The following is a 25292-nucleotide window of genomic DNA, read 5'->3' as shown; positions in this document are numbered from 1 at the left end:
GAAGACCCACGTCACCTACAAGATTTAATTTCCGCATTGAGTAGAGTTAGTGATCATGTATAGGTTAAATTAAGACTAAGATTAATTTTCAATAGATTGTCAAGGAATAGCAATGACGAAGAAGTAACTAAGAGGATGAGGATGAGAGAGGGGCTACCAAGTGCCAAGTCTAGCTATGAGTTCATAGCATGGAGGATGATGATGAAGATGACATCGTCTAGAATGCCTCCTCCTACAGCTTTGTTGTCATCATAGAATTAGAAGCCCGGATATTCAAAAATGGGCGATGGAGAAGAGAGGACGAATATTCGACCAGACCACCATCCCGAACTCAGAGCAGGCTGAGGGCGGAGGTGACAACAATGCACGAGCTAAGATTTGTATAACTGATCATCAATCGAATTAATCCTCCTAAGATTTGTATTCATAGTCGTGTGTACGTAATACTATATGCATTATTGACAGGAAGGATGCATCATCTTTAGTGGTTGTGGTTCTGAATGTTGTTGCCTAGTGAATCTGCTTAGTAAGATGCATAGTGCATCATCCAATTGGCAAGAATGCAATGTCCAACATGGAACAGTGATTTCTATAGGAATGAAGCAAGCAAGCAAGCAGCTAGCTGATCGACAACCAAACATCGTGTTACAAAACGGTGCCTACCAACAGACACCTATTCTACAGATGATCTCATCTGTCCAAGCATGCAGTTAGGATTAGAGATTAGATTAGCAGTTAACTTTCCCAAACAGTCATGTCTGTACGGTGTCTGTACGATGTCCGTACAGCGTGACCCTTTACTTGTATATATATATCTAAGAGATCAATGAAAGCGATGATTGTTCCAAAATCTTGTTCATTTTTCATTCACTTTCAACACATTGTCAGCACTGCTCTACTGGACAAGCGAAAGAGAACGACGACGCAAAGGCAACTAAGGCCTCTGAACCATCACCGGTAAGCATGATGAAGATTGACTTACCGTCACATGTTGTTCATCAACTGTTCTTCACCCTTCACCGCATCGGTGGAGTTCGTCGTGGCCCAATCCGCCACCATGGCCACCATGGACAACGCCGCAGCGTCTTCAAGCGCCTTAGGCCTCGTGTTCGCCGCAACATTACCCATGGTCCTTTCAGCCACCTCTTCGACACCGCTGTTCGTGGCTTTCATTCTAATGCAGTCCCTCACCACCGATGGACTCCTGTTCGTGGCCACCATGCTTCTCCTCTGCACGACCTTTGTCTATAGAGCCAGCCACCATCTCCTCGCCTTGGCTTGGACGGTGCTGGGCCCAGCAATGCTACGCCTCCAGCGGTTGAAGCCCTAGTGCCACCAGTTGTGGAAGCCCCGACACCACCCGTTGATGAAGTGGTTGCCGAGCCCATTACCGCATACGTCCCCATGGAGCCGATGTCGTTGGCACCATCACCGCCTCGCTTCTAGTGCGACTTTTACAAGGAGTTCACCTCGATCCCGCACACGCTTGAGTACTCATACCGCTATCGACGCCCACACCAGCCTCTCCGACTCCAGTGGCGATAGGCAACGGCATCCCCCTGCTCGATCCATGGTTTCTAAACACGCGGGCTGCTCCCACGCTTGACGCTGTGAAGATTGAGGAAGAGGAGGATGTGGTCACCAGCCTCGGCATCGACGACATCTTCAACAGCACGGCGAGATCGGGTGTCTCGCCGTACTTTTTCCTTGACAGCGCTGGACCCTCAGCTCCGCCTCCAGCACACACTAAGAGCATAGCCACCACGCCCCCCCCCCCCCACGATTCATTGCCTCCTCGGGCGCAAGTTGGCTGTCGTGGACAGGCGCTCGGGGATCTGTCGGGGGACTTGGAACCCGGCCCTGCTTGGTCTCCCATCGGCGGAGGTGCTCAACATGGCTAGCGGCGGTAGTAGCTTCTACTCCCCGGAGGACGGGGACTCCTCCTCAAACTGAAGACCTGCAGCGGTGGCACAGTAGAGGGCGACGGCGAGGTGGTTTTGCGGTGGCGGCATCCAAAATCGGCAGCGACGGCGAGCGATTAGGGTTTCAACCCTAACTGCCACCCGATCCCCCCTCTTTTATGCGCTGCGCGCGTGGGATGGGCCGACCCAAGGCCGGTGCCCTGGCCTCCCTCCCCTTCCTTGTGCCTGCCCGATTGGGCCAACCTGGGCCCAAAATTGGAAATTGGTTCAATCCCATTTCAATGGCTTAGCTGGCTCTTTATCTTCTTTTTATTTATTTTCAGCATTAATTCGTCAATGACTAAGTTAGTCTCTTATAATTATATGCTGTAAAATTAAGTACAATTATGTTTAGTCGCTGACTTTAACTATAGTTGTACTTGTGATATTTTATCATTGTAAAATATCCATTTATGATATTATTCAAAGTATTTGTCCCTGTATGTATGGCAAATCCAATAAATAATATCCTTTTTATTACTACCATGATCTTGCAAATTATTTATTCATTAATCACTTTTGTAATCGATCATTTTATTTAAGCCCCTTTTATGCTTTTTGACTTTAAAGCACTACGCGCTTAAATAATGGATGCGACATTTTATGTATATTTTCTCATCAATTGTATAACGTGCATGTTCCTTTGTTTGTTGGCCATACACAAGGTAGCACCACTGTTGCTACTGTGGGATCTACACTAAGTAAACACTTAGTGACTATCCTCAATGTGCATACCCAACATCACAAATGAGAACATTTGGTCTACCTCTTTTCACAAAGATGACTACCATTAATTCACATTTCTATTGGCCATACACAAGGTAGCACCATAGTTGTTACTGTGGGATCTACACTAAGTCCATAACTTAGTGACTATCCTCAACGTGCGTACCCAATTCGTTTGCGAATTGACTAAGGTCTACATCATTCTTGATGACTACCTTAAGACGTGTTTATACAACTTGCATAATTACTTGGCATCTACTGTTAATACAGACTATGCCCAATTTGAGGTCTACACTTTTATAGTGACTACCTCCATTATTTTATTATGCACATGAGATCTTTACACCATTAATAATACAAGATTTATCTTGTATCTATCTTGCATCCCATTACAATACACCACAGCATTTTAATAACTTAAAATGTTTTGATGGTTTGCCTCGTGTAGGATCAATTACCGTCAAAGAGTTTGATTTGCTTGCTCTAGATGGCCATAATTATCCCACATGGGTTGTGGACGTAAAGGTTAGTCTTGCGTCCCATGGACTTTATCGAGCTATGTTACCACCCGAAGATGGTGTTGCACCTCTTGATGATCAAAATGTATACACGGCCCTATATCTCATTAGGAGCCATATTCATCCTGATCTTAAGGTTGAATACTTGTTGGAAGAGAACCCACAAAATCTATGGAATTCTCTTAAGCAATGCTACGAACAACAAAAGGCACTTGTCCTGCCTATGGCCAACTATGAGTGGACGCAACTTCGCTTACAGGATTTCAAAACTATGAGTGATTACAACCATGCTGTTCATAGGATTTGCTCAAAGTTGCAATTCTACGAGAAAGAACCTACAGATGCGGATAAAATAGAAAAGACTCTATCTACTATGCTTCCCTCTGAAAGGATTCTTTGACAACAATACCGTGAAAGGCGTTTCCAGGTTTATTCTGAGCTTATACAAACTTTACTTGAGGCCGAAAAACATTCTGAACTTATGGTTTGGAATAATCAGCAGCGCCCCATAGGGTCTGCTCCATTGCCTGAAGTACATGCTTACACTTAGAATAAACCCAAATTTGATGGTGGACTTTCTAAGACCCATCCTCAAGGAAATTCCAAGAAAGGTAAAAAAAACAACACAGACGCAATAAGAAATCTCAAACTCATGTTTCCAACAATGGTAAGAACATTTCCAAACATAGGAATGACAAACCTGTGTGTCAGAAGTGTGGTTGTTATAGCCATACTACAAAGAAATGCCATACCCCAAGTCATCTTATTGATCTCTACTTAAAGTCTATGGGTCATGGACGTGCCGCACCAGGACAGAAGTATAAAGCCCACTTCAACATTCGACCTGACACCACCAGGAATGAGGCTGGTTGTTCGCAACAAGTTCTAATGGAACCAAGCAGCAACAACATACGAGGAGGCGAGGATCTTGCTAATATGAGGAATATGATCGTGGAATATGCATCCAACGACATATTTGGAGACTTTGAATAGGCTCCCAATCTCTTAGATTCTCATGTCTTTATGTCCTAGTGATTACAATAATTAAAATAATTTATGTCCTATATGTTGTAAATATTTAATAATGTCATCACTATTTGGTTTGAATATCCAATAAATGTAATGTAAACATTTGATATTCAATAAATAAAGTATGTATTCTATATATCATCAAAGAGTTTTATATCAAATTCTTTATTTATATATAGTTTCTACGGGGTCAATCTGATAGAGGAGGAATTATGCCTAGTGGACAGTGGTACCACTAATTCTATACTTAGAGAAACAAAGTATTTCCAAACTCTTACAAAAAGACAAGGAAATGTTTTGACAATCGTCGGGCACGATGCTACAATAGTTGGCTATAGTCATGCCACTATTGTACTCCCCATGGGTACCCAAATTACAATTGAGGATGCATTATTGTATCCCGATTCAAAGCGTATCTCGTTAAGTTATAGAGATATCTATCAAAATGGTTTCCATATAGAAACCCGTGATGACAATAATGAGGAAATTCTCCTTGTTACTAAAAATAGCGGATATGGCAAACGAATTGTTAAGAAAATTCCCTCTTTTCCATTTGGATTGTACTACACATACATCAAACACGTACCGCATGTTGCGTACAAGGTAATTTTTCATAATGTTGACGCATTCAAAATTTGGCATGAATGCCTTGGCCATCCTGGTATAGGGATGATGTGAAAAATTATGAGCAATTCTAAAGGTCATGAGTTAAATACTGCTAAATTCCTAAAATCTTCAGATTTTATGTGCACTTATGCGCTACAGGGAAATTGATCGTATGGCCATCGCCCGTTAAGATCCAAAATGAGACACTAAAATTTCTTGAACGCATTCAAGGAGATATTTGTGGCCCCATACAACCAATGTCTAGACTATTCAGGTACTTCATGGTTCTAATAGATGCATCTACTCGATGGTCTCATGTGTGTCTTTTGTCCACACGTAACCATGCATTTGCAAAAATTATTGCTCAAGTTATTAGACTTAGAGCACATCATCCTAAACATCAAATTCAATCAATTCGAATGGACAATGCTGCTGAATTTTCCTCAAAGGCTTTCAACGATTATTGTATGGCTTTGGGAATTCAAGTTTAGCACTCTATCCCATATGTCCATACACAAAATGGTTTAGTAGAATCTCTTATTAAGAGAATTAAACTCATTGCAAGACCGTTATTACAAAATTACAACCTACCAACTTCATGTTGGGGTCATGCAGTCTTACATGCTGCTGACTTGATTCAATTGCGACCAACTGCATATTATGTAGTCACCCCATTGCAATTAGTACATGGGAATATGCCAAATATTTCTCATCTGTGCAAATTCGGTTGCGCTGTATACGTACCGATCTCACTGCCTAAGCGTACTTCTATGGGCCCACATAGGAAACTTGGTATCTATGTGGAATATCAATCTCCATCAATTATCAACTACCTCGAGCCTCTTACAGGGGACTTATTCATGGCCCGATATGCTAACTGCATATTTAATGAGGACCATTTCCCAGCATTAGGGGGAGATTTCAAGTACCAAAATGAATGCCAGGAAATCATCTGGAATGCCCAAGGCATTCTCCCCTCAGATCCACGTACTCTAGAGACTGAACAACAAGTTCAAAAAATCATAAACTTGCAACATATTTGCAAATAACCTGCCAGAAGCATTTACTAATTATAAGGGTGTCACTAAATCCTCTTATCCTGCTCGCAATGCACCCGAAAGAGTGGAGGTACCAATAAAAACCATTCAACTCCCACTTCCAAAGAAGAGGGGGAGAAGTACGACCGCTCCTAAGGATAATGCTACAAGTAAGCGTCCGAGGATATCGAGGGCTAAATCCTCCAAATTAGTAAATCCAAGCCAACCTCAAGTTGGTAGACACCCAATAGTGGATAAAAATCCAACATCAGGACCAAATCCACAACCCGGATTAACAGTGCATCCAAATTCTGATCCTGGGATATTGAAACACCCTAACTCCATAGTTTTGGGAAATGTTGAGTCAAATAATGGGGTGAAAGAAATTTCCATTAATTACATAGATTCTGGAGAATCATACTATCGTAAGACTACTGTTGTCGACATGTACTTCTCCGCAGCAATTGCAGAAATCTTTCTCAATGATCCAGATCCTAAGACCATGGCAGAGTGCAAAAAGCGCTCGGACTGGGCTCAATGGAAAGAAGCAATTCAAGCTGAGATAGCTTCACTCATTAGAAGAGGGGTATTCACATCTGCAATACCTACACCTTCTGAAGTCTTTCCTATAGGCTTTAAATGGGTTTTCATCTAGAAATGGAATGAGAACAATGAGGTGGTGAGATATAAAGCGAGACTACTAGCACAAGGGTTCATGCAGAGACCCGGCATTGATTATAATGAAACATATTCTCCAGTAATGAGTGGAATTACTTTCTGATACTTAATATCATTAGCAGTTCAAAATCATCTATCTATGTAGTTGATGGATATGGTGACAGCATATCTATATGGGTCACTTGATTCGGACATATACATGAAGGTTCCCGATGGAATCCAAATTCTAAATCCAAACACAAATTGCAACATGTATTGTGTAAAACTACAAAAGTCATTATATGGCTTGAAGCAGTCGGGATGAATGTGGTACAACCGACTAAGGAAATTCCTTCTAAAGAAAGGATACTCTAACAATGATGATTGTCCATGTGTTTTCATTAAGAAATCTCGAATGGGATTTTGTATTATATCCGTGTATGTTGATGATTTAAATATCATTGGCAGCCCAAAGGATATAGATGAAGCACGCAAACATCTAAAGAGGGAATTCGAGATGAAGGATTTGGGTAAGACCAAATATTGCCTAGGCTCACAACTTGAGCACCATCCTTCAAGGATTTTAGTGCAGCAATCAACCTATATCCAGAAAATATTAGAGAAATTCAATATGAATAAATCATACCCTAATAAAACCTCGATGGTTGTTCGTTCCTTAGAAATAGGGAAAAATCCATTTAGACCATGGGATATTAGAGAAAAGATGTTGGGACCAGAGATCCCATATCTTAGTGTCATTGACATACTTATGTATCTTGCAAATTGCACCAGGCTTGATATCGCATTTGTAGTAAACTTACTAGTTAGGCATAGTGTGGACCCAACTCGCCGTCATTGGATGGGAGCGAAGTGTATCCTCAGATATCTTAATGGCACAAAGGATCTTGGTTTATTCTTCAAGAAAAATCATGATCCCAGTATGATTCGTTATACTAGTGCAGGTTACTTATCTGATCCTCATAACAGAAAATCCCAAACAGGATTTGTATTCCTACATGGAGGTACAACTATTTCATAGAAGTCTTCTAAGCAGACTCTAACAGCGACCTCTACTAATCATTCTAAAATTATTTCTCTATACGAGGCATCACGAGAATGTGTATGGCTTCATAGAATGATTAACCACATACAACAGTCATGTGGTATTGGTTCAATTGAATCACCTACAATTATCTATGAAGATAATTCTGCTTGTATTACACAGATACAATCAGGTTACATAAAGAGCAATATCACTAAGCATATTGTTCCTAAACTGTTTTATCCCCATGAATTACAAGAAAACAGGGAAATAAACATCTTTGCAAATCAAGTCATGTGATAATCTCGCTGACCTATTTACTAAGTCTTTATCAACTTCTGTGTTTCAAAAATTGGTACATGGAATTGGTATGCGACGACTTCGAGATTTGCCAGAATCAGAGAGAGACATCTCCTAGATGTTGACCTGTACCAGCATCATATTATACTCTTTTCTTTCACAAGTTTTACTTATAAGGTTTCTTGTTAAAGTTTTTAATGAGGTAATATTAACATAAGCATGTGTTATATTTTCTATTTTCCCCACTGGGGCTTTTGTGGAAAATATCAAAGACACATATTGCCCTCACAACTCATACATGGTTTCCCCCTGAAAAGGTTTTTTATGTGAGTTATCCAAGAGGCAATACCAATGATATGTCGTCATATTTTCTCCTAATTTTTCCACTGGGTTTTTACGGGAGTTTTAGCGACATATCACTTTATATTGCTTCTCATATTTTTCCTAAAATGGTTTTTGGGAAGTAATCTATATGTCGTATCTCCTATTTTTTTTCTCCACTAGGGTTTTTAATGGGATACCAATTGTAACACCCTAGGTGTTTGGCTTCCACAAAAGTGCATTTCATTTCATAAACATATGCATCATTTATCTCATCATGCCATTGTCATTGAAACATACATATGCAACATTCGCAATTCTGTTTGTTTCATACTTGATTTGCTTGTGAATGGTAGTAGTGCAACATGTGAATGCAACATGAGTTTCTTATACCTTGAAACATGGCCACATGGTAGGAATGTGGCAAGTTAAAATTGCAACAAAAGTAATGAAACATGTGAAACATGGAATTGCAACATTTGAGTGAATTGATTGTTTTATTGCTTCATCACATGTGATCATTAGAAATTGGTATAGCACTTGTGTAAAGTGGTTGATTATGGTCTAATACACCTTAACTACACTTAGGGTAATTGTTGGGACATTGTTCATGTGGATCAAAATGACAAAAATGCCCTCAAGTGGAGGTTTGACTTTGAATGACCCTTAGAGTGCCACTATTTGACTGATTCAAAAGACCAACTTAGAGACCTTGCATGGCTATGCACCCTTTACCAAAGTTGTAGCCAATTTATCAAGGAACAAAAGTTGTTTTATGATCAACTCATGAAAATGGCTAGAACATGTTCAAACAAGGCCCACAAGTCATATTTCCATGCTGAATTCACACTTAGAAATTTTCTAAGTCCCAGAGTTGATTTAAAGTTTCGTGTACCAATGTTTGGAGGCTTGTATCTCCCTAACCAGGCTGAACCAACTCGAGCTCCAATTGACGAAGTTGTTGTACTCACTTAGGTCTTCAATTTTGTTAACTATACCATGAACCAAATCATCACCGTTTGGGAGTTACGGATCGTCGAATTCGTGTTATCAGTCGTCATCGTAGAACACTGAATCAACGTTTCAGAAAACTGCCAGAGCTCGCCGTGGCCGACTGGCTCAGAAGCTAATTGCCGCGTGGCATGCATGCTCTGCCAATGTCTCCACGTTGCGCATCCAAGCTCCAGATGAAGGCCAGCGCCTGCCTGACCGAGTCGTCTGCTCCATTTGCATCTCTTTCGCCTCCACCGCACGCAGCGGCACGCCGCAGCAGCTCCTCCATTTCTGACCGAGCATCACCGTCGCCTTGCATGCTCGCCACTGCAAAAATGCGTCGGCCATCTTGCCCCTAGCTTCGCCATGATCTCTTCTACCACCTCCACCTTTCAATCGGGTCATTTGAGGCTTGGTAAGGGCGTATTTGCCATTTCTTCCACCGCCGCCATGGTGGGACCTCGCCGGAGTTGGCGCTCCACGAGGCCAACTACCACCACGGCCTTCCCATCCCCTCTCTCCCTTGCACTAGGTACTGTGAATGCTACTAATGCTCGTAGGGTCACCCACTAGGGCCGCGACGCCATCACCTTACCGGAGCCGGCCAAGCTGTGGCCGTGCGCCACCATGATCGTTGCCACCCCTGTAGCCATGGCAATAGCTTCAATAGATGGCACTGTTAGATGCACATGGGTGAGGCAAACACCGTAGCACCGATGACCTCGCCGGAGCTATCACAGTCGACAAGCTACGCCATCGTTCTCTTTCCCTCCCCTGTCTGTCTCGCTGACGTGCGGGGTCCCTTTGTCAGTCGCTGAAGTGGAGGCGGGAGCGAGTTCTAGGCCACCCTGAGTCTGGGTTGCGCCAGCGTGTGCTTCGTGGGCTGTCGTGTCCTTCGGGCCGGCCCAGCAGTAGAGTTAGGGTTTCAAATTCGTTTTGTTTTATTCTTTTCACAGACTTGTGTATATATTCAAAAATATGTATCTCCTGGTTGGTAGATTCAAATGATGTGGTTCCAATTTTATTGAGTTCATGATAATGTCTAGTTTATATTAAAAATATAATTTATGCCATGTTCTGTTATGAAAAATGGAGTTGCTAATTATCTCTTTTAATCATGAAGGAAATAGGGGTAATTATATCTTTTTCTATGTAGCTCCAAATGACATGAAATTTTTATGGTGTACTTCTCATATCATGAATAGCTTGTAGTTAAATTTTCATACATTTTGGACACTGTATGTAGGAGTTAGGAAATTCTCTTGTTTGCATGGATGGATCTTGTGTGAATTTTCATAATTTTTCTATAGATCTAGTAAAGGTAAAATTTGGTGAGTGCTATTCTTATGCTATAATGATGCTAGGAAAAATGTTAAATCTGTTGCTTGACCACTTTTCATTAGGATTTCCTAATTATGCTAGAATAGACATGCCACATGTTATTTTGGATACAGCAAGTTCTGCTTGCCCAATGGCTTTGAAATTTTTATGGTAGTCTATGTGAAGCATGAGATAGTTACTGTAATTTTTGTATATTTTTCTGAATAGTTTTACTATATATTGCTTTAATCACCTAATTAACTAAATAAATTAGAAAAGGGCATTAAATAAATTATTTAGAAGTTAGCACTATACTTTTTGATGTTCCTCTAGTATGTGCAATAAGTTGGTAAACTTGGTTTGATCCAATTATGCTTTTGCATCATCACTAAATAATTAATTTAGTAAACCTGTCATTTCTGGATAGATTTTAGATTTACTTGAATTCGATTTGGTTAACATAAGAATCATGCTTTGATGTTTATAAATGAATTGTAGAGAATTTCATAAGCTTTCCATAATGTCCTCTTGCAAGTCATTTGAATTTATAGAACTCTGGTTATGATTGAATTAAGGAACTACTCGTTGCATGTAAAACCTTAACTTTGATTTAAGTATGCCTTTAGTATTTCCTAAGCTTGTGGTAATGTTCCTAGGTGTTAGGCCTTTAACTGAAGATGAGCATCTTTATCTTAGGTTATTCAAGTTAGGTAAGTTGATCTTGTTCTTCAAGTTAAGTAAGATACATGTTTTAAAGTGATTTGAATAGAGCTATTCTTAATCGGTAAACGAGAGTCCAGTGATGTTTCGTTAAACACTTACTATGATCCATTCATCATGAGCATCATGTCATTCCTTATGCATCCATGATATTTATCTTGGGCATCGGCATGCAATAAGTGTACCGGAAGGTGCAACACTGCTGGAATTCGAGGAACCGAGCGGGGAGCAGCAGCAGCCAACATCAGAGATTCAGGAGGTGCAGCCCACGGGAGAGGTGCCAGACGAGGTCGCCGTTGAGTGCCCGGATCACCGTCCGTGCAACTTTGTGAAAGGCAAGCCCCAGAGCATATTAAGCCTCCTAATTTCTAAAATGCAGTTAAAGTATTAATTGTTACATATATATATTGTTGCATTAAGTTTAGGTGTTGGATGCAAACACTTGCTGCATTGGTTATCCAATCCTTGTCCAGATATTGATACCCTGAATCCTATGTAGCTCTGGTTCGTGTAGTGCTTAGCCCTGCTTAAACGCGGTAGAAGTTGGGTGATTTCCTGTCACCTACGAGATATAGGGATACATATGGCACGGTTGGCTATATTTGCTATCGTGGAAAAGAACCTGTCTTAATTTGAAATGAAGACCGGATGGAGGCTTACCGGTTTGTAGTGACTCCGTCTGTGTCGCTTAAGGACTAAATCTTGGAGCCTTTCCTGTTCATATTGAATGCATGCCTCTCTCTTAGTTGGCCGTGTCTAAAGACCGACCACAAAGCCGAGTAGCTCACCTTAGGCCGGGAGTCGATAAGTATAAAGTACGCCTCAGAAGGGAGCTGTAGGCGTGAGTCCAAGGGCAGGTGATTTAAAAGTCCTGATCGTCCTGGCAGAAGGGTAATCCCTGAGAGCGCTGGTGCTGATCGAACCCACGAATTTGGTTCCTGAGTTGTCCCAAAGGTGACCCATGGCTACCCTTGCAAAGTATGCCAAGGTGAGAGTTAGGAATACCCCCTCAGCTGAGTTGTAATTCGATTCGAGTCACCGTCTCTCCTGGTTAGTGAGAACTTGACGGGCTTATCTCCAAAGTAGATACACTAAATAACATAATGGTTCGAAAATGATGATATGATGATGACAGCCTTATTATACCTGCTATGGTTAATATTGTTTGCTCCTAATAGGTGAGTGCTCTAGTACAGGTGCAAATCTAGTGGACAGGTAAATGATGATAACTTGATGCAAAGTTTAAATTGGTTACTATATTCATAAGCTCTTTTATGCAACTGTGTCCAGCTAGCCCACCTCATAAGCCTTGCATGACCCTTGGTGTCTTTTATTTCTGGTTTTGATGGGTAAGTCTAGCTGAGTACCTTCTCGTACTCAGGGTTTATCTCCCACCTATTGCAGATGATCAATTCTACTTTGGTTGCTGCAAGTATTGCCTTCTCCCGGCTAGGGATGAAGACTAGACCGTTGGGCGCGGTCTCTCATAGTTCTCGTACCTGAAGATGCTTTTGTGAGACATGACTGAGATCTAGCAATGTATTTGAAACTATGAAATTATGTACTAAACTATGTTGCTTCTGCAAATTTGAACTTGGTTTGTAATATTTTATTTGAACTCTGATGGATGTAATCTGAATGCTACTTATGAAATGTTGTAACGAATGATGTGTTGTGTTGAATCACTATGGTCTTGGTTTGTATGTCGAGAGTTGGTTGAAATCCTTCGTGATTTCCGGACTACCGGGATTATGGGAGCTTAAGTACAGGAATTTGATCACTTCGATGATTGTTTTTGTACTTATGTTCTTATGATTTGGTCGGTTCTGTTATAGCTGGTATTAGAGCAAGATTCGACACTAAACATGTCATTTATGTATTTAAAACAAAAGTATTTGTGAAAATTCTAAATTAAATACTAAGTGTTGCTAGTGGTCATATCCCTTATGCCCAAATAAGGACTCTTAGGTGGCTTATTAAAGTACTAACTTGGGGGTTCCTGCTTGTTTCTGTTTCGTTGTCCATACGGCGTGCTATTGTATGGATGCTATCCGCTTGGGTGGTAATGTATGGATCAAAATACCTCTATGCTCTGGTAAGTGGGAGTTGTGAGAGTATGACCGTCCAACCGTCGGTCTAGGGGAGAGTAGTTGTGGTTGCTCGCATACTTACATGTTCGGTCATGTATCTATGAGAGTACTTAAGTGTGGGTATCTTTGTCGGGTAGTTGTGATACTAGAGTATATACATCGGGGGATGTATGTATGAAAGTATTTAGTTTACTGCTTACTTTACATGCCTTTTTGGAAAATTATTGGGCTAAAATGAAATTTTCTGCAGGTACACTAACAATGTATCGTTGTAGATCGATTAGCTACCGTATACGAGAGAACGTATGTATGCCACCATATATTTTGCTAGCCTTTAAACTTTTCTAGGTTTGTGAGGACGTACGAATCATGCATGCATCATGTTCAAACATACATAGCATTTTTGCATTACTCCCTCCTTTAAAATTGATGGTCTTGACTAATTAAATTTCGTATCCCTTAAATGATTCTCCCCTTACGTTGCAACTTTTTGCTACAGATGGCGTGCATGAAATGCACTGCTCGCAAGTCCATCAGAGGCAGGGCACCTCGTCATCGGTTAGCTCCTTGTGAGCCCCGTCCGGAGCCTACTAAGGCGGAAAGGCTGAGGACAGAGCTAGCTCGGGTGACTGCTGAGAGGAGTGTAGCTCAGCACCATTTGGAGCAAGTCACATAGGAATGGGATCAAGAGACCCTAGAGGTTTAGAGGTTGATAGTTGCTCACCGCAACTGTGAATGTATGTTGATTCACGTGCTGAACCAATGGAATGAAGCCTGGCACAAGGAGAATGTGTTGAGAGCGCGACAGGTAGAACTGGAGCAGCAGTTGGTAGCTGCCAAAGAGTACAATGATCATCTCCATGAGGAGGTTCACCTATTACACAGTCAGCTTCACCCTCTCCTACCCCCTGATGATGAGAATGACAATGAGGATGAGATGGGCTCTGGTGTCATCACGGCTGCGGATGATGATGACACTGAGATTAATGGACCTGAAGACATTCCACCTGATGAGGAGGAAGATGAGGAGTTAGAACCTGCTAGTGATGAAGATGGAGGAGAGATCTTCGACACTGACTTCGAGGACGATGCGTAGTTTAGCTTACTACTTAGCTAATGCGCTAGAGCTAGTCTTTTGTTGATCCTCATGCATGAACGGGTAGCTTGTAATAAGTTAATCGTTGGGATGTAATATCGAACCTTAAGTTATCTTTGATGTCAGTTGGAACCTCTATGGCTTGGATGTAACCTATCAAACGTGTTACGCTCCACGTATGTGAGCCTTTGATAATTTCTGTCTGTGTGGTCTATCGATCTCATTGTTGGTTAAGTTCATCGCATTAATGTGTCAATCGATGCGCTTGATGAGTTGTGTGATTGTGATGGATGATTGTGCCTCTATTGATAGTATAAATTCATTTTCTCCATTGGAGTCAGTTTGGCATAATTATACAATTCATCTACAAAATTTCCACATTGTCAGTGCTCATTGGCTATACATTTTACAGATGGCTTATAATCTTCGTCGTGGTCATAGCCTTGGAGATGAGGAACAACCACCTCCTCCACCGCCCACACCAGCTGAGCTAATGCAGACAGTCATCGAAAGTCAGTGCATGCTAGCTGAGGCTATGCACCAATTGGCTAACCGTGATGACCGACATGTCCGCCAGGGACCCAAGCCGAACCAGTATAGCAGCTTTAAGGACTTCATGGACATAAAGCCTCCTATCTTTAGAGAGGCAGAAGAACCATTACAAGCTGATGAATGGTTGAGTACGATAGAGCAAAGGTTTGGATTGCTCCGTTTGACAGAAGGTATGAAGGCCTCGTATGTAGGACACCAGCTCCAAGGCCCTGCAGACATCTGGTGGACCCATCATAGGACCACCTTCCCTGCAAATGTCAAGATAGTTTGGGACCAGTTCTAGATAGCTTTTTGGGGACATTTTATCTCTCCTGGTCTCATGGCCATTAAGCATACCGAGTTCATGAAGCTAACTCAAGGCAACAAGAGTCTTAATGAATACCTCCAGGCATTTAACAACCTGGCGAGGTATGCTCCTGAGTTTGTTGATACTGACGCCAAAAGGATAGCTAGTTTCAAGAGAGGACTTTCCCCTAAACTGATGAAGTCTATGGGCAACTGCAAGTGTGTCACCTTCAATGAGTTTATCAGTGACACCCTGACTCAGGAGAATAATGATAAAATATATGCTACTTCCAAGAACCGTAAAAGAAACTTTGAGGCAGGTGCTTTTTAGTCTAAAGCACCAGTGGTATCCAAAACCCAATATTGTCCACCCAATGCTAATGTCCGGTACCGCCCACCTCAGAAGAAGAATCAAGCCAAAACTAGTTTCCGCAAGGGGTATATAATTTCCTTGCCAAAGAATACCTCTAGGTAGGGTAGCTCCAATGTCCCACCAGCTAACAGGCCGTGCTGGAATTGTAACTAGCCTAGTCACTGGGCTAATAAGTGTCCCTATCCTTCCAAGCAGAATGCTCAGGGAAACGTCTGTCAGGGGCGTGTTCACTACACTACTATGGAGGAAATTCCTGCTGGTGAAGTGGTCACCGCTGGTAAGTTCCTTGTTAATGATCACCCTGCAGTTGTGCTCTTTGATTTGGATGCTTCGCATTCCTTTGTGAGTTCTACTTTTGCATCTAAGCATAAGATGAATGTGATTACAATTGACAAGGGTGGTTATTGTATTAGTGCTGCTAGAAATAATATCATGACTAACCAAGTAGTTAAGGATGTAAAGATTGAGATTGGGGATCAAGAGTTCCTTATGAATCTTGTAGTTCTACCGAGGGTAGGAATCAATGTAATCCTAGGGATGAAGTGGATGAGCAGGAATGGAGTGTTGATCTATACATCAACCCGTGTGGTAATGTTGAGGGATCCTGTGGATAAGAAGGGTTTTCTAGTGCAGTTACCTCATGATATCGCTACCCATAATACAGCCAATGCTACCCTAGCCAAAGCCATTGAAGATATATCGGTTGTCTGTGAGTTTCCAGATGTCTTCCCTAATGACTTGCCTGGATTACCTCTGGACCGTGAAGTAGAATTCGAGATAGAACTCATTCTGAGTACGGCTCCTATTTTTCGAAGGCCCTATAGAATGCCGCCCAATGAGTTGGCTGAGCTGAAGAGTCAGTTAAATGAGCTATTAAAGAAAGGTTTGATTCGGCCTAGTTCTTCTCCTTGGGGTTGTCCAGCTATTTTTGTGAAGAAGAAGGACAAGTCTTTGCGCATGTGCGTAGATTATCGCCCCCTTAATGCTGTTACCATCAAGAACAAATACCCTCTTCCTCGCATCGATATTCTGTTTGATCAGCTCTCCAAAGCTAAGGTATCCTCCAAGATCGATTTGAGGTCTGGCTACCATTAGATCAAAATTTGTCCTGAAGATATACCTAAGATAGCTTTCTCTACTCGATATGGCTTGTTCGAATACCTTGTCATGTCCTTTGGGTTGATAAATGCTCTGGCACACTTTATGTACCTGATGAATTCAGTATTCATGCCGGAATTGGACAAGTTTGTCGTCGTGTTCATTGATGATATCCTTGTATATTCTCAGAATGAAGAAGAACATGCCGAACATCTGAGAATTGTGTTAACTCGATTACGTGACAACCAGCTTTATGCTAAGTTCAGCAAGTGCAAATTCTGGTTGAACAAGATACCTTTTCTAGGTCATGTGTTATCTGGTGATGGAATTTTGGTTGACCCTACTAAGGTGCAAGAAGTCCTTGAGTGGAAGGCACCTACTACGGTCATAGAAGTCCAAAGTTTCCTAGGTTTGGCTAGCTACTATCGTCGCTTTATCCTAGATTTCTCAAAAATTGCCAAGCCCATGACTCGACTACTTCAAAAGGATGAGAAGTTTGTGTGGACTCCGAAGTGTGAAGAGGCTTTCCACACTTTGCGGACCTTACTAACCTCTGCTCCTGTATTGGCACAACCTGACATCGAGAAGCCTTTTAATGTCTATTATGATGCATATGGCACCGGTTTGAGGTGTGTTCTTATGCAGGAGGGCTGAGTCATTGCTTATGCTTCGCGCTAGCTTCGAAAACATGAAGTCAATTATCCTACCCATGACTTAGAGCTAGCCGCGGTTGTACATGCCCTAAAAATTTGGAGACATTACTTGCTAGGTAATGTGTGCAACATCTATACGGACCATAAAAGTCTCAAGTACATCTTTACTCAACCCGAGTTGAACATGCGTCAACGATGATGGTTAGAATTAATCAAAGACTACAACCTTCAAGTGCACTACCATCCTGGTAAGGCAAATGTGGTTGCTAATGCCTTAAGCAGAAAGGCCCATTGCAATTCCTTAGTGAGTGAAGACTTTCATCTGGCACACCTCTTTCATCCTATAGTACTCCACAATATCACTGTAGATTGCTCTCTTAGAAGTCAAATTATCAAACTCTAGAAGACTGATGTGGGCGTGTTTCATATCAAGCGGAAGATGGAAGAGCAAGAGACCAAGCACTTTAGGGTCGATGACAAAGGAATTCTCTGGTTTAATGATAGGCTTGTAGTACCCAAAGACAAAGAACATAGAAATCAAATTATGGCTAAAGCCCATTCTTCTAAATTGTCCATCCATCCTGGTAGTAGTAAAATGTATCAAGATCTCAAGCTGTATTATTGGTGGACCAAGATGAAGAAAGAAATCGCAGCCTATGTGGCAAGGTGTGATAACTATTGTAGAGTCAAGGCTATTCACATGAGGCCTAGATTATTGCAGCCACTCTCTATTCCTGGCTGGAAGTGGGAAGAAATTGTTATGGATTTCATTGTTGGATTACCCACTACCAACAAGGGTTGTGATTCCATCTGGGTTATCGTAGATCGTCTAACCAAATCCGCTCACTTTATTCCGGTCAAGTCTACCTATCAACCTCACAATTATGCTAAGATTTACTTTCAACAAGTGGTACGTCTCCATGGTGTACCCAAATCCATTGTTTTAGATAGAGGACCACAATTCACGGCTCGCTTTTGGGAGTGCTTACATCAGAACCTTGGCACTCATCTAATCCACAATTCTGCCTATCATCCGCAAACATCAGGACAAACTGAGCGTGTTAATCAAATTCTTGAAGACATGCTTAGAGCTTATCTTATCTCTTGCAAAGGCTCTTGGGAGGAATGGTTGCCTCTCGCTGAATTCTCTTATAACAACAGTTATCAAGAGAGTATCAAAATGGCTCCTTTCGAAGCACTTTATGGCCGCAAGTGTAGAACTCCTTTGAACTAGGTGGAACCCAGAGAAAAAAGATTCTATGGTATTAATTTTATAAAAGAAGCCGAAGAGCAAGTCCGAACTATACAGAAGAATATGACTGCCGCTCAGGCTAGACAAAAGAGCTATGCTGACAAGAGAAGAAAACCTATTGAGTTTGAAGTAGGTGATCATGTTTATCTAAAGGTATCCCCTATGAAAGGAGTAAAACATTTTGGAATCAAAAGAAAACTTGAGCCTCGATATGTTGGACCTTACCGCATTATCGAGAAAAGTGGAAGAGTAGCCTATAAACTCGATCTACCATGTGAAATGGGAGCTATATTCCCGGTATTCCATGTGTCTCAGCTGAAGAAGTGTCTTCGTATTCCCGAGGAAAGAATAGCAACGAGGACAATCGAATTGAAATATGATCTTTCTTACAAGGAGAAGCCCGTGCAGGTTCTGGATACTCAAGAAAGAGTGACTCGTAGGTGAGTAGTTAAGTTATACAAGATAGTTTGGAGTAATCATAGTGATCGGGATGCAACATGGGAGCGTGAAGATTATCTAAAGGAGAATTATCCGGCTTTCTATATTAAATGGTACGCTTTCCAAATCTCGGGATGAGATTTTTCTAGGGGGGAAGGTTGTAACACCCTAGGTGTTTGGCTTCCACAAAAGTGCATTTCATTTCATAAACATATGCATCATTTATCTCATCATGCCATTGTCACTGAAACATACATATGCAACATTCGCAATTCTGTTTATTTCATACTTGATTTGCTTGTGAATGGTAGTAGTGCAACATATGAATGCAACATGAGTTTCTTATACCTTGAAACATGGCAACATGGTAGGAATGTGGCAAGTTAAAATTGCAACAAAAGTAATGAAACATGTGAAACATGGAATTGCAACATTTGAGTGAATTGATTATTTTGTTGCTTCATCACATGTGATCATTAGAAATTGGTATAGCACTTGTGTAAAGTGGTTGATTATGGTCTAATACACCTTAACTACACTTAGGGTAATTGTTGGGACATTGTTCATGTGGATCAAAATGACAAAAATGCCCTCAAGTGGAGGTTTGACTTTGAATGACCCTTAGAGTGCCACTATTTGACTGATTCAAAAGACCAACTTAGAGACCTTGCATGGCTGTGCACCCTTTACCAAAGTTGTAGCCAATTTATCAAGGAACAAAAGTTGTTTTATGATAAACTCATGAAAATGGCTAGAACATGTTCAAACAAGGCCCACAAGTCATATTTCCATGCTGAATTCACACTTAGAAAATTCTAAGTCCCAGAGTTGATTTACAGTTTCGTGTACCAATGTTCGGAGGCTTGTATCTCCCTAACTAGGCCGAACCAAATCGAGCTCCAATTGACGAAGTTGTTGTACTCACTTAGGTCTTCAATTTTGTTAACTATACCATGAACCAAATCGCCACCGTTTGGGAGTTACGGATCGTCGAATTCACGCTGTCACTTGTCGTCGTAGAACACTGAATCAACGTTTCAGAAAACTACCAGAGCTCACCGTGGCCGACCGGCTCAGAAGCTGATCGCCACGTGGCGTGCATGCTCTGCCAACGTCTCCACATCACGCGTCCAAGCTCCAGATGAAGGCCAGTGCCTGCCCGACCGAGTCGTCTGCTCCATTTGCATCTCTTTCGCCTCCACCACGCGCAGTGGCATGTCGCAGCAGCTCCTCCATTTCTGATCGAGCATCGCCGTCACCTTGCGTGCTTGCCACTACAAAAACGTGTCGACCATCTTGCCCCTAGCTTCACCGTGATCTCCTCTACCACCTCCACCTTTCAGTCAGGTCATTTGAGGCTTGGTAAGGGCGTATTCGCCATTTCTTCCACCGCCGCCATGGCAGGACCTCATCAGAGTTGGTGCTCCACACGGCCAACTACCACCGTGGCCTTCCCATCCCCTCTCTCCCTTGCGCTAGGTACTGTGAATGCTACTGATGCTCGTAGGGTCACCCACTAGGGCCGCGACGCCGTCACCTCGTCGGAGCCGGCCAAGCCGTGGCCGTGCACCACCATGATCGTCGCCACCCCCTGTAGCCATGGCAATAGCTTCAATAGATGGCACCGTTAGATGCGCATGGGTGAGGCGAACACCGTAGCACCGATGACCTCGCTAGAGCTGTCGCCGTCAACGAGCTACGTCGTCGTCCTCTTTCCCTCCCCGGTCTGTCTCGCTGATGTGCGGGGTCCCTTTGTCAGTCGCTGAAGCGGAGGCGAGAGCGAGTTCTGGGCCACGCCAAGTCTGGGCTGCGCCAGCGTGTGCTTCACGGGCCGCCGTGTCCTTCGGGCCGGCCTAGCAGTAGAGTTAGGGTTTCAAATTCGTTTTGTTTTATTCTTTTCACAGATTTGTGTATATATTACAAAAATATGTATCTCCTGGTTGGTAGATTCAAATGATATGGTTCCAATTTTGTTGAGTTCATGATAATGTCTAGTTTATATTAAAAATATAATTTATGCCATGTTCTGTTATGAAAAATGGAGTTGCTAATTATCTCTTTTAATCATGAAGGAAATAGGGGTAATTATATCTTTTTCTATGTAGCTCCAAATGACATGAAATTTTTATGGTGTACTTCTCATATCATGAATAGCTTGTAGTTAAATTTTCATACATTTTGGACACTGTATGTAGGAGTTAGGAAATTCTCTTGTTTGCATGGATGGATCTTGTGTGAATTTTCATAATTTTTCTATAGATCCAGTAAAGGTAAAATTTGGTGAGTGCTATTCTTATGCTAGAATGATGCTAGGAAAAATGTTAAATCTGTTGCTTGACCACTTTTCATTAGGATTTCCTAATTATGCTAGAATAGACACGCCACATGTTATTTTGGATATAGCAAGTTCTGCTTGCCCAATGACTTTGAAATTTTTATGGTAGTCTATGTGAAGCATGAGATAGTTACTGTAATTTTTGTAGATTTTTCTGAATAGTTTTACTATATATTGCTTTAATCACCTAATTAATTAAATAAATTAGAAAAGGGCATTAAATAAATTATTTAGAAGTTGGCACTATACTTTCTGATGTTCCTCTAGTATGTGCAACAAGTTGGTAAACTTGGTTTGATCCAATTATGTTTTTGCATCATCACTAAATAATTAATTTAGTAAACGTGTCATTTCTGGACAGATTCTAGGTTTACTTGAATTCGATTTGGTTAACATAAGAATCATGCTTTGATGTTTATAAATGAATTGTAGAGAATTTTATAAGCTTTCCATAATGTCCTCTTGCAAGTCATTTGAATTTATAGAACTCTGGTTATGATTGAATTAAGGAACTACTCGTTGCATGTAAAACCTTAACTTTGATTTAAGTATGCCTTTAGTATTTCCTAAGCTTGTGGTAATGTTCCTAGGTGTTAGGCCTTTAACTGAAGATGAGCATCTTTATCATAGGTTATTCAAGTTAGGTAAGTTGATCTTGTTCTTCAAGTTAAGTTAGATACATGTTTTAAAGTGATTTGAATAGAGCTATTCTTAATCGGTAAACGAGTGTCCAGTGATGTTTCGTTAAACACTTACTATGATCCATTCATCATGAGCATCATGTCATTCCTTATGCATCCATGATATTTATCTTGTGCATCGGCATGCAATAGGTGTACCGGAAGGTGCGACACTGCTGGAATTCAAGGAACCGAGCGGGGAGCAGCAGCAGCCAACACCGGAGATTCAGGAGGTGCAGCCCACGGGAGAGGTGCCAGACAAGGTCGCCGTTGAGTGCCCGGATCACCGTCCGTGCAACTTTGTGAAAGGCAAGCCCCGGAGCATATTAAGCCTCCTAATTTCTAAAATGCAGTTAAAGTATTAATTGTTACATATATATATTGTTGCATTAAGTTTAGGTGTTGGATGCAAACACTTGCTGTATTGGTTATCCAATCCTTGTCCAGATATTGATACCCTGAATCCTATGTAGCTCAGGTTTGTGTAGTGCTTAGCCCTGCTTAAACGCGGTAGAAGTCGGGTGATTTCCTGTCACCTACGAGATATAGGGATACATATGGCACGGTTGGCTATATTTGCTATCGTGCAAAAAAACCTGTCTTAATTTGAAATGAAGACCGGATGGAGGCTTACCGGTTTGTAGTGACTCCGTCTGTGTCGCTTAAGGACTGAATCTTGGAGCCTTTCCTGTTCATGTTGAATGTATGCCTCTCTCTTAGGTGGCCGTGTCTGAAGACCGACCACGAAGCCGAGTAGCTCACCTCAGGCCGGGAGTCGATAAGTATAAAGTACGCCTCGGAAGGGAGCTGTAGGCGTGAGTCCAAGGGCAGGTGATTTAAAAGTCCTGATTGTACTGGCAGAAGGGTAATCCCTGAGAGCGCTGGCGCTGATCGAACCCGCGAATTTTATTCCTGAGTTGTCCCAAAGGTGACCCACGGCTACCCTTGCAAAGTATGCCAGGGTGAGAGTTAGGAATACCCCCTCAGCTGAGTTGTAATTCGATTCAAGTCGTCGTCTCTCCCGGTTAGTGAGAACTTGACGGGCTTATCTCCAAAGTAGATACACTAAATAACATAATGGTTCGGAAATGATGATATGATGATGACAGCCTTATTATACCTGCTATGGTTAATATTGTTTGCTCCTAATAAGTGAGTGCTCTAGTACAGGTATAAATCTAGTGGACAGGTAAATGATGATAACTTGATGCGAAGTTTAAATTGGTTACTATATTCATCAGCTCTTTTATGCAACTGTGTCCAGCTAGCCCACCTCATAAGCCTTGCATGACCCTTGGTGTCTTTTATTTCTGGTTTTGACGGGTAAGTCTAGCTGAGTACCTTCTCGTACTCAGGGTTTATCTCCCACCTATTGCAGATGACCAGTTCTACTTTAGTTGCTGCAAGTATTGCCTTCTCCCGGCTGGGATGAAGACTAGACCATTGGACGCGGTCTCTCATAGTTCTCGTACCTGAAGATGCTTTTGTGGGACATGACTGAGATCTAGCAATGTATTTGAAACTATAAAGTTATGTACTAAACTATGTTGCTTCTGCAAATTTGAACTTGGTTTGTAATATTTTATTTGAACTCTGATGGATGTAATCCGAATGCTACTTGTGAAATATTGTAACGAATAATGTGTTGTGTTGAATCACTACGGTTTTGGTTTGTATGTCGAGAGTTGGTTGAAATCCTTCGTGATTTCTGGACTACCGGGATTTTGGGAGCTTAAGTACAGGAATTTGATCACTTCGGTGATTGTTTTTGTACTTACGTTCTTATGATTTGGTTGGTTCTGTTACAGACATAATGATTTATTTAAATCACACTCATATATGCTACTTTCTCCTTATTTTCCTATAAGGTTTAAAGGAGTTTTTATAGCATATCTATACATACATATTCCTTAGATTTTTTCCATAGAGTTTTTCGAGGAATTCAAACATACAGCTACATTGATCTCAAAGAAGATTCGATCAAGAGGGAGTGTTACAAAACGGTGCCTACCAACAGACACCTATTCTACAGATGATCTCATCCGTCCAAGCAAGCAGTTAGGATTAGAGATTAGATTAGCAGTTAACTTTTCCGAACAGTCACGTCCGTACGACGTCCGTACGATGTCCGTACAGCGTGACCCTTCACTTGTATATATATATCTAAGAGATCCATGAAAGCGATGATTGTTTCAAAATCTTGTTCATTTTTCATTCACTTTCAACACATTGGAAGCTGAATTGAAGCATCATCACACCAATGACATGTCCTAGCTACCACTTAATAGAGGATTTGGAACAACGAACAAGGTATCGATTATCATTGTCCGTCACTACTCGATGATGGAGTACTTATATTATTAAGTATATATATGTAGCATCGTCATCGTGGGCGTGAATCAGATAGATCAGGCAAGGAATCCGAGCTTCTCTCCGTTCTTCTTGGCGAGGCGGATGAGGCCCTGCCGCTGCTTGGAGTCGGCGCCGATGGCCTTGCAGAACTCATTGATGACCTGAAGAGGGGGAGATGAGATGACAAGTGACGGAGAGCAGGAACAGGAACCCAAGAGAGCGACCGACCTGCGAGTGCAGCGCGATTGCCTTCCCCCTGAGCTGGTTGAAGCGTTTGCGGCCGACGATGTTGCGCACCACCACCACGAGCGGCGCGAACAGCCCCTTGCCCTCGTTCACGTTGCCCATCATCCGCGCCGGCGACCGAAGCGGCCGCGCGCCGGGCCGGGGCCGCGCCGACACCGACATCGCCAGCACGGAGGTGTAGGAGTGGTGGTCGTCGCCGTACACGGAGCTGGACCACGTCGGGAGAGCTCGCACCCGGGAGAAGGACACAGCCGCCGCCATGCCCTCTGCCCTCGCTCACTCTTGCTAGAGGCTGGGGCTAAGCTTACCGCGGCGAACAGCAACGAGAACGTATACGAGAGAAAAGAGAAGAGCGGAGCTGAAGCTTGGAGGAGTGATCTGGTGGTGGGTGGTGGGTGGTGGTCCGACTACGAGCTAAGGGATGGAAGAAGAGATGGAAGGGGAGGGGAGCCTTGTGGTGAGGAAGAAGCCACACCACACCGGACGAAGTGGCGACACTGCTTGTGGCTGGCTGGCTGGTCTTTCCGCCAAGAAATCGATCTCCAATTCCCACCAGCCGAGAGAGGCTTTGAAATGTCTGGTGGCCTCCCTCTCAGCAACGACTCCAGCAGA

General features: G+C 42.2%; 1 protein-coding gene across 3 annotated transcripts; it reads right to left on the bottom strand.

Annotated features, from left to right (window-relative positions):
• Positions 1-435: 435 nt before the first annotated feature.
• LOC136477088 (protein PROTON GRADIENT REGULATION 5, chloroplastic-like) lies at positions 436-25169 on the bottom strand. Of its 3 annotated transcripts, XR_010763855.1 has the most exons (4): positions 24663-25169; positions 24395-24595; positions 24315-24332; positions 436-643 (listed from the first exon to the last, which is right to left on the bottom strand). XR_010763855.1 is itself a non-coding variant. In XM_066475108.1 (2 exons), exons 1-2 carry the CDS (start codon positions 24939-24941, stop codon positions 24491-24493), a joined length of 384 nt encoding a protein of 127 aa, XP_066331205.1. In that variant the 5' UTR covers positions 24942-25166; the 3' UTR covers positions 24270-24490. The 3 variants fall into 3 exon arrangements, 1 of the variants encoding a protein (XP_066331205.1); XR_010763854.1 differs by lacking the exon at positions 436-643 and having other exon boundaries at positions 24270-24332; XM_066475108.1 differs by lacking the exon at positions 436-643 and having other exon boundaries at positions 24270-24595; positions 24663-25166.
• Positions 25170-25292: the final 123 nt, after the last annotated feature.

This window comes from Miscanthus floridulus, chromosome 8, assembly GCF_019320115.1.
Source record: "Miscanthus floridulus cultivar M001 chromosome 8, ASM1932011v1, whole genome shotgun sequence".
NCBI lineage: Eukaryota > Viridiplantae > Streptophyta > Magnoliopsida > Poales > Poaceae > Miscanthus > Miscanthus floridulus.
Note: the sequence above shows the minus strand (reverse complement) of the source record. Positions and strands in the feature narration are given on the sequence as shown.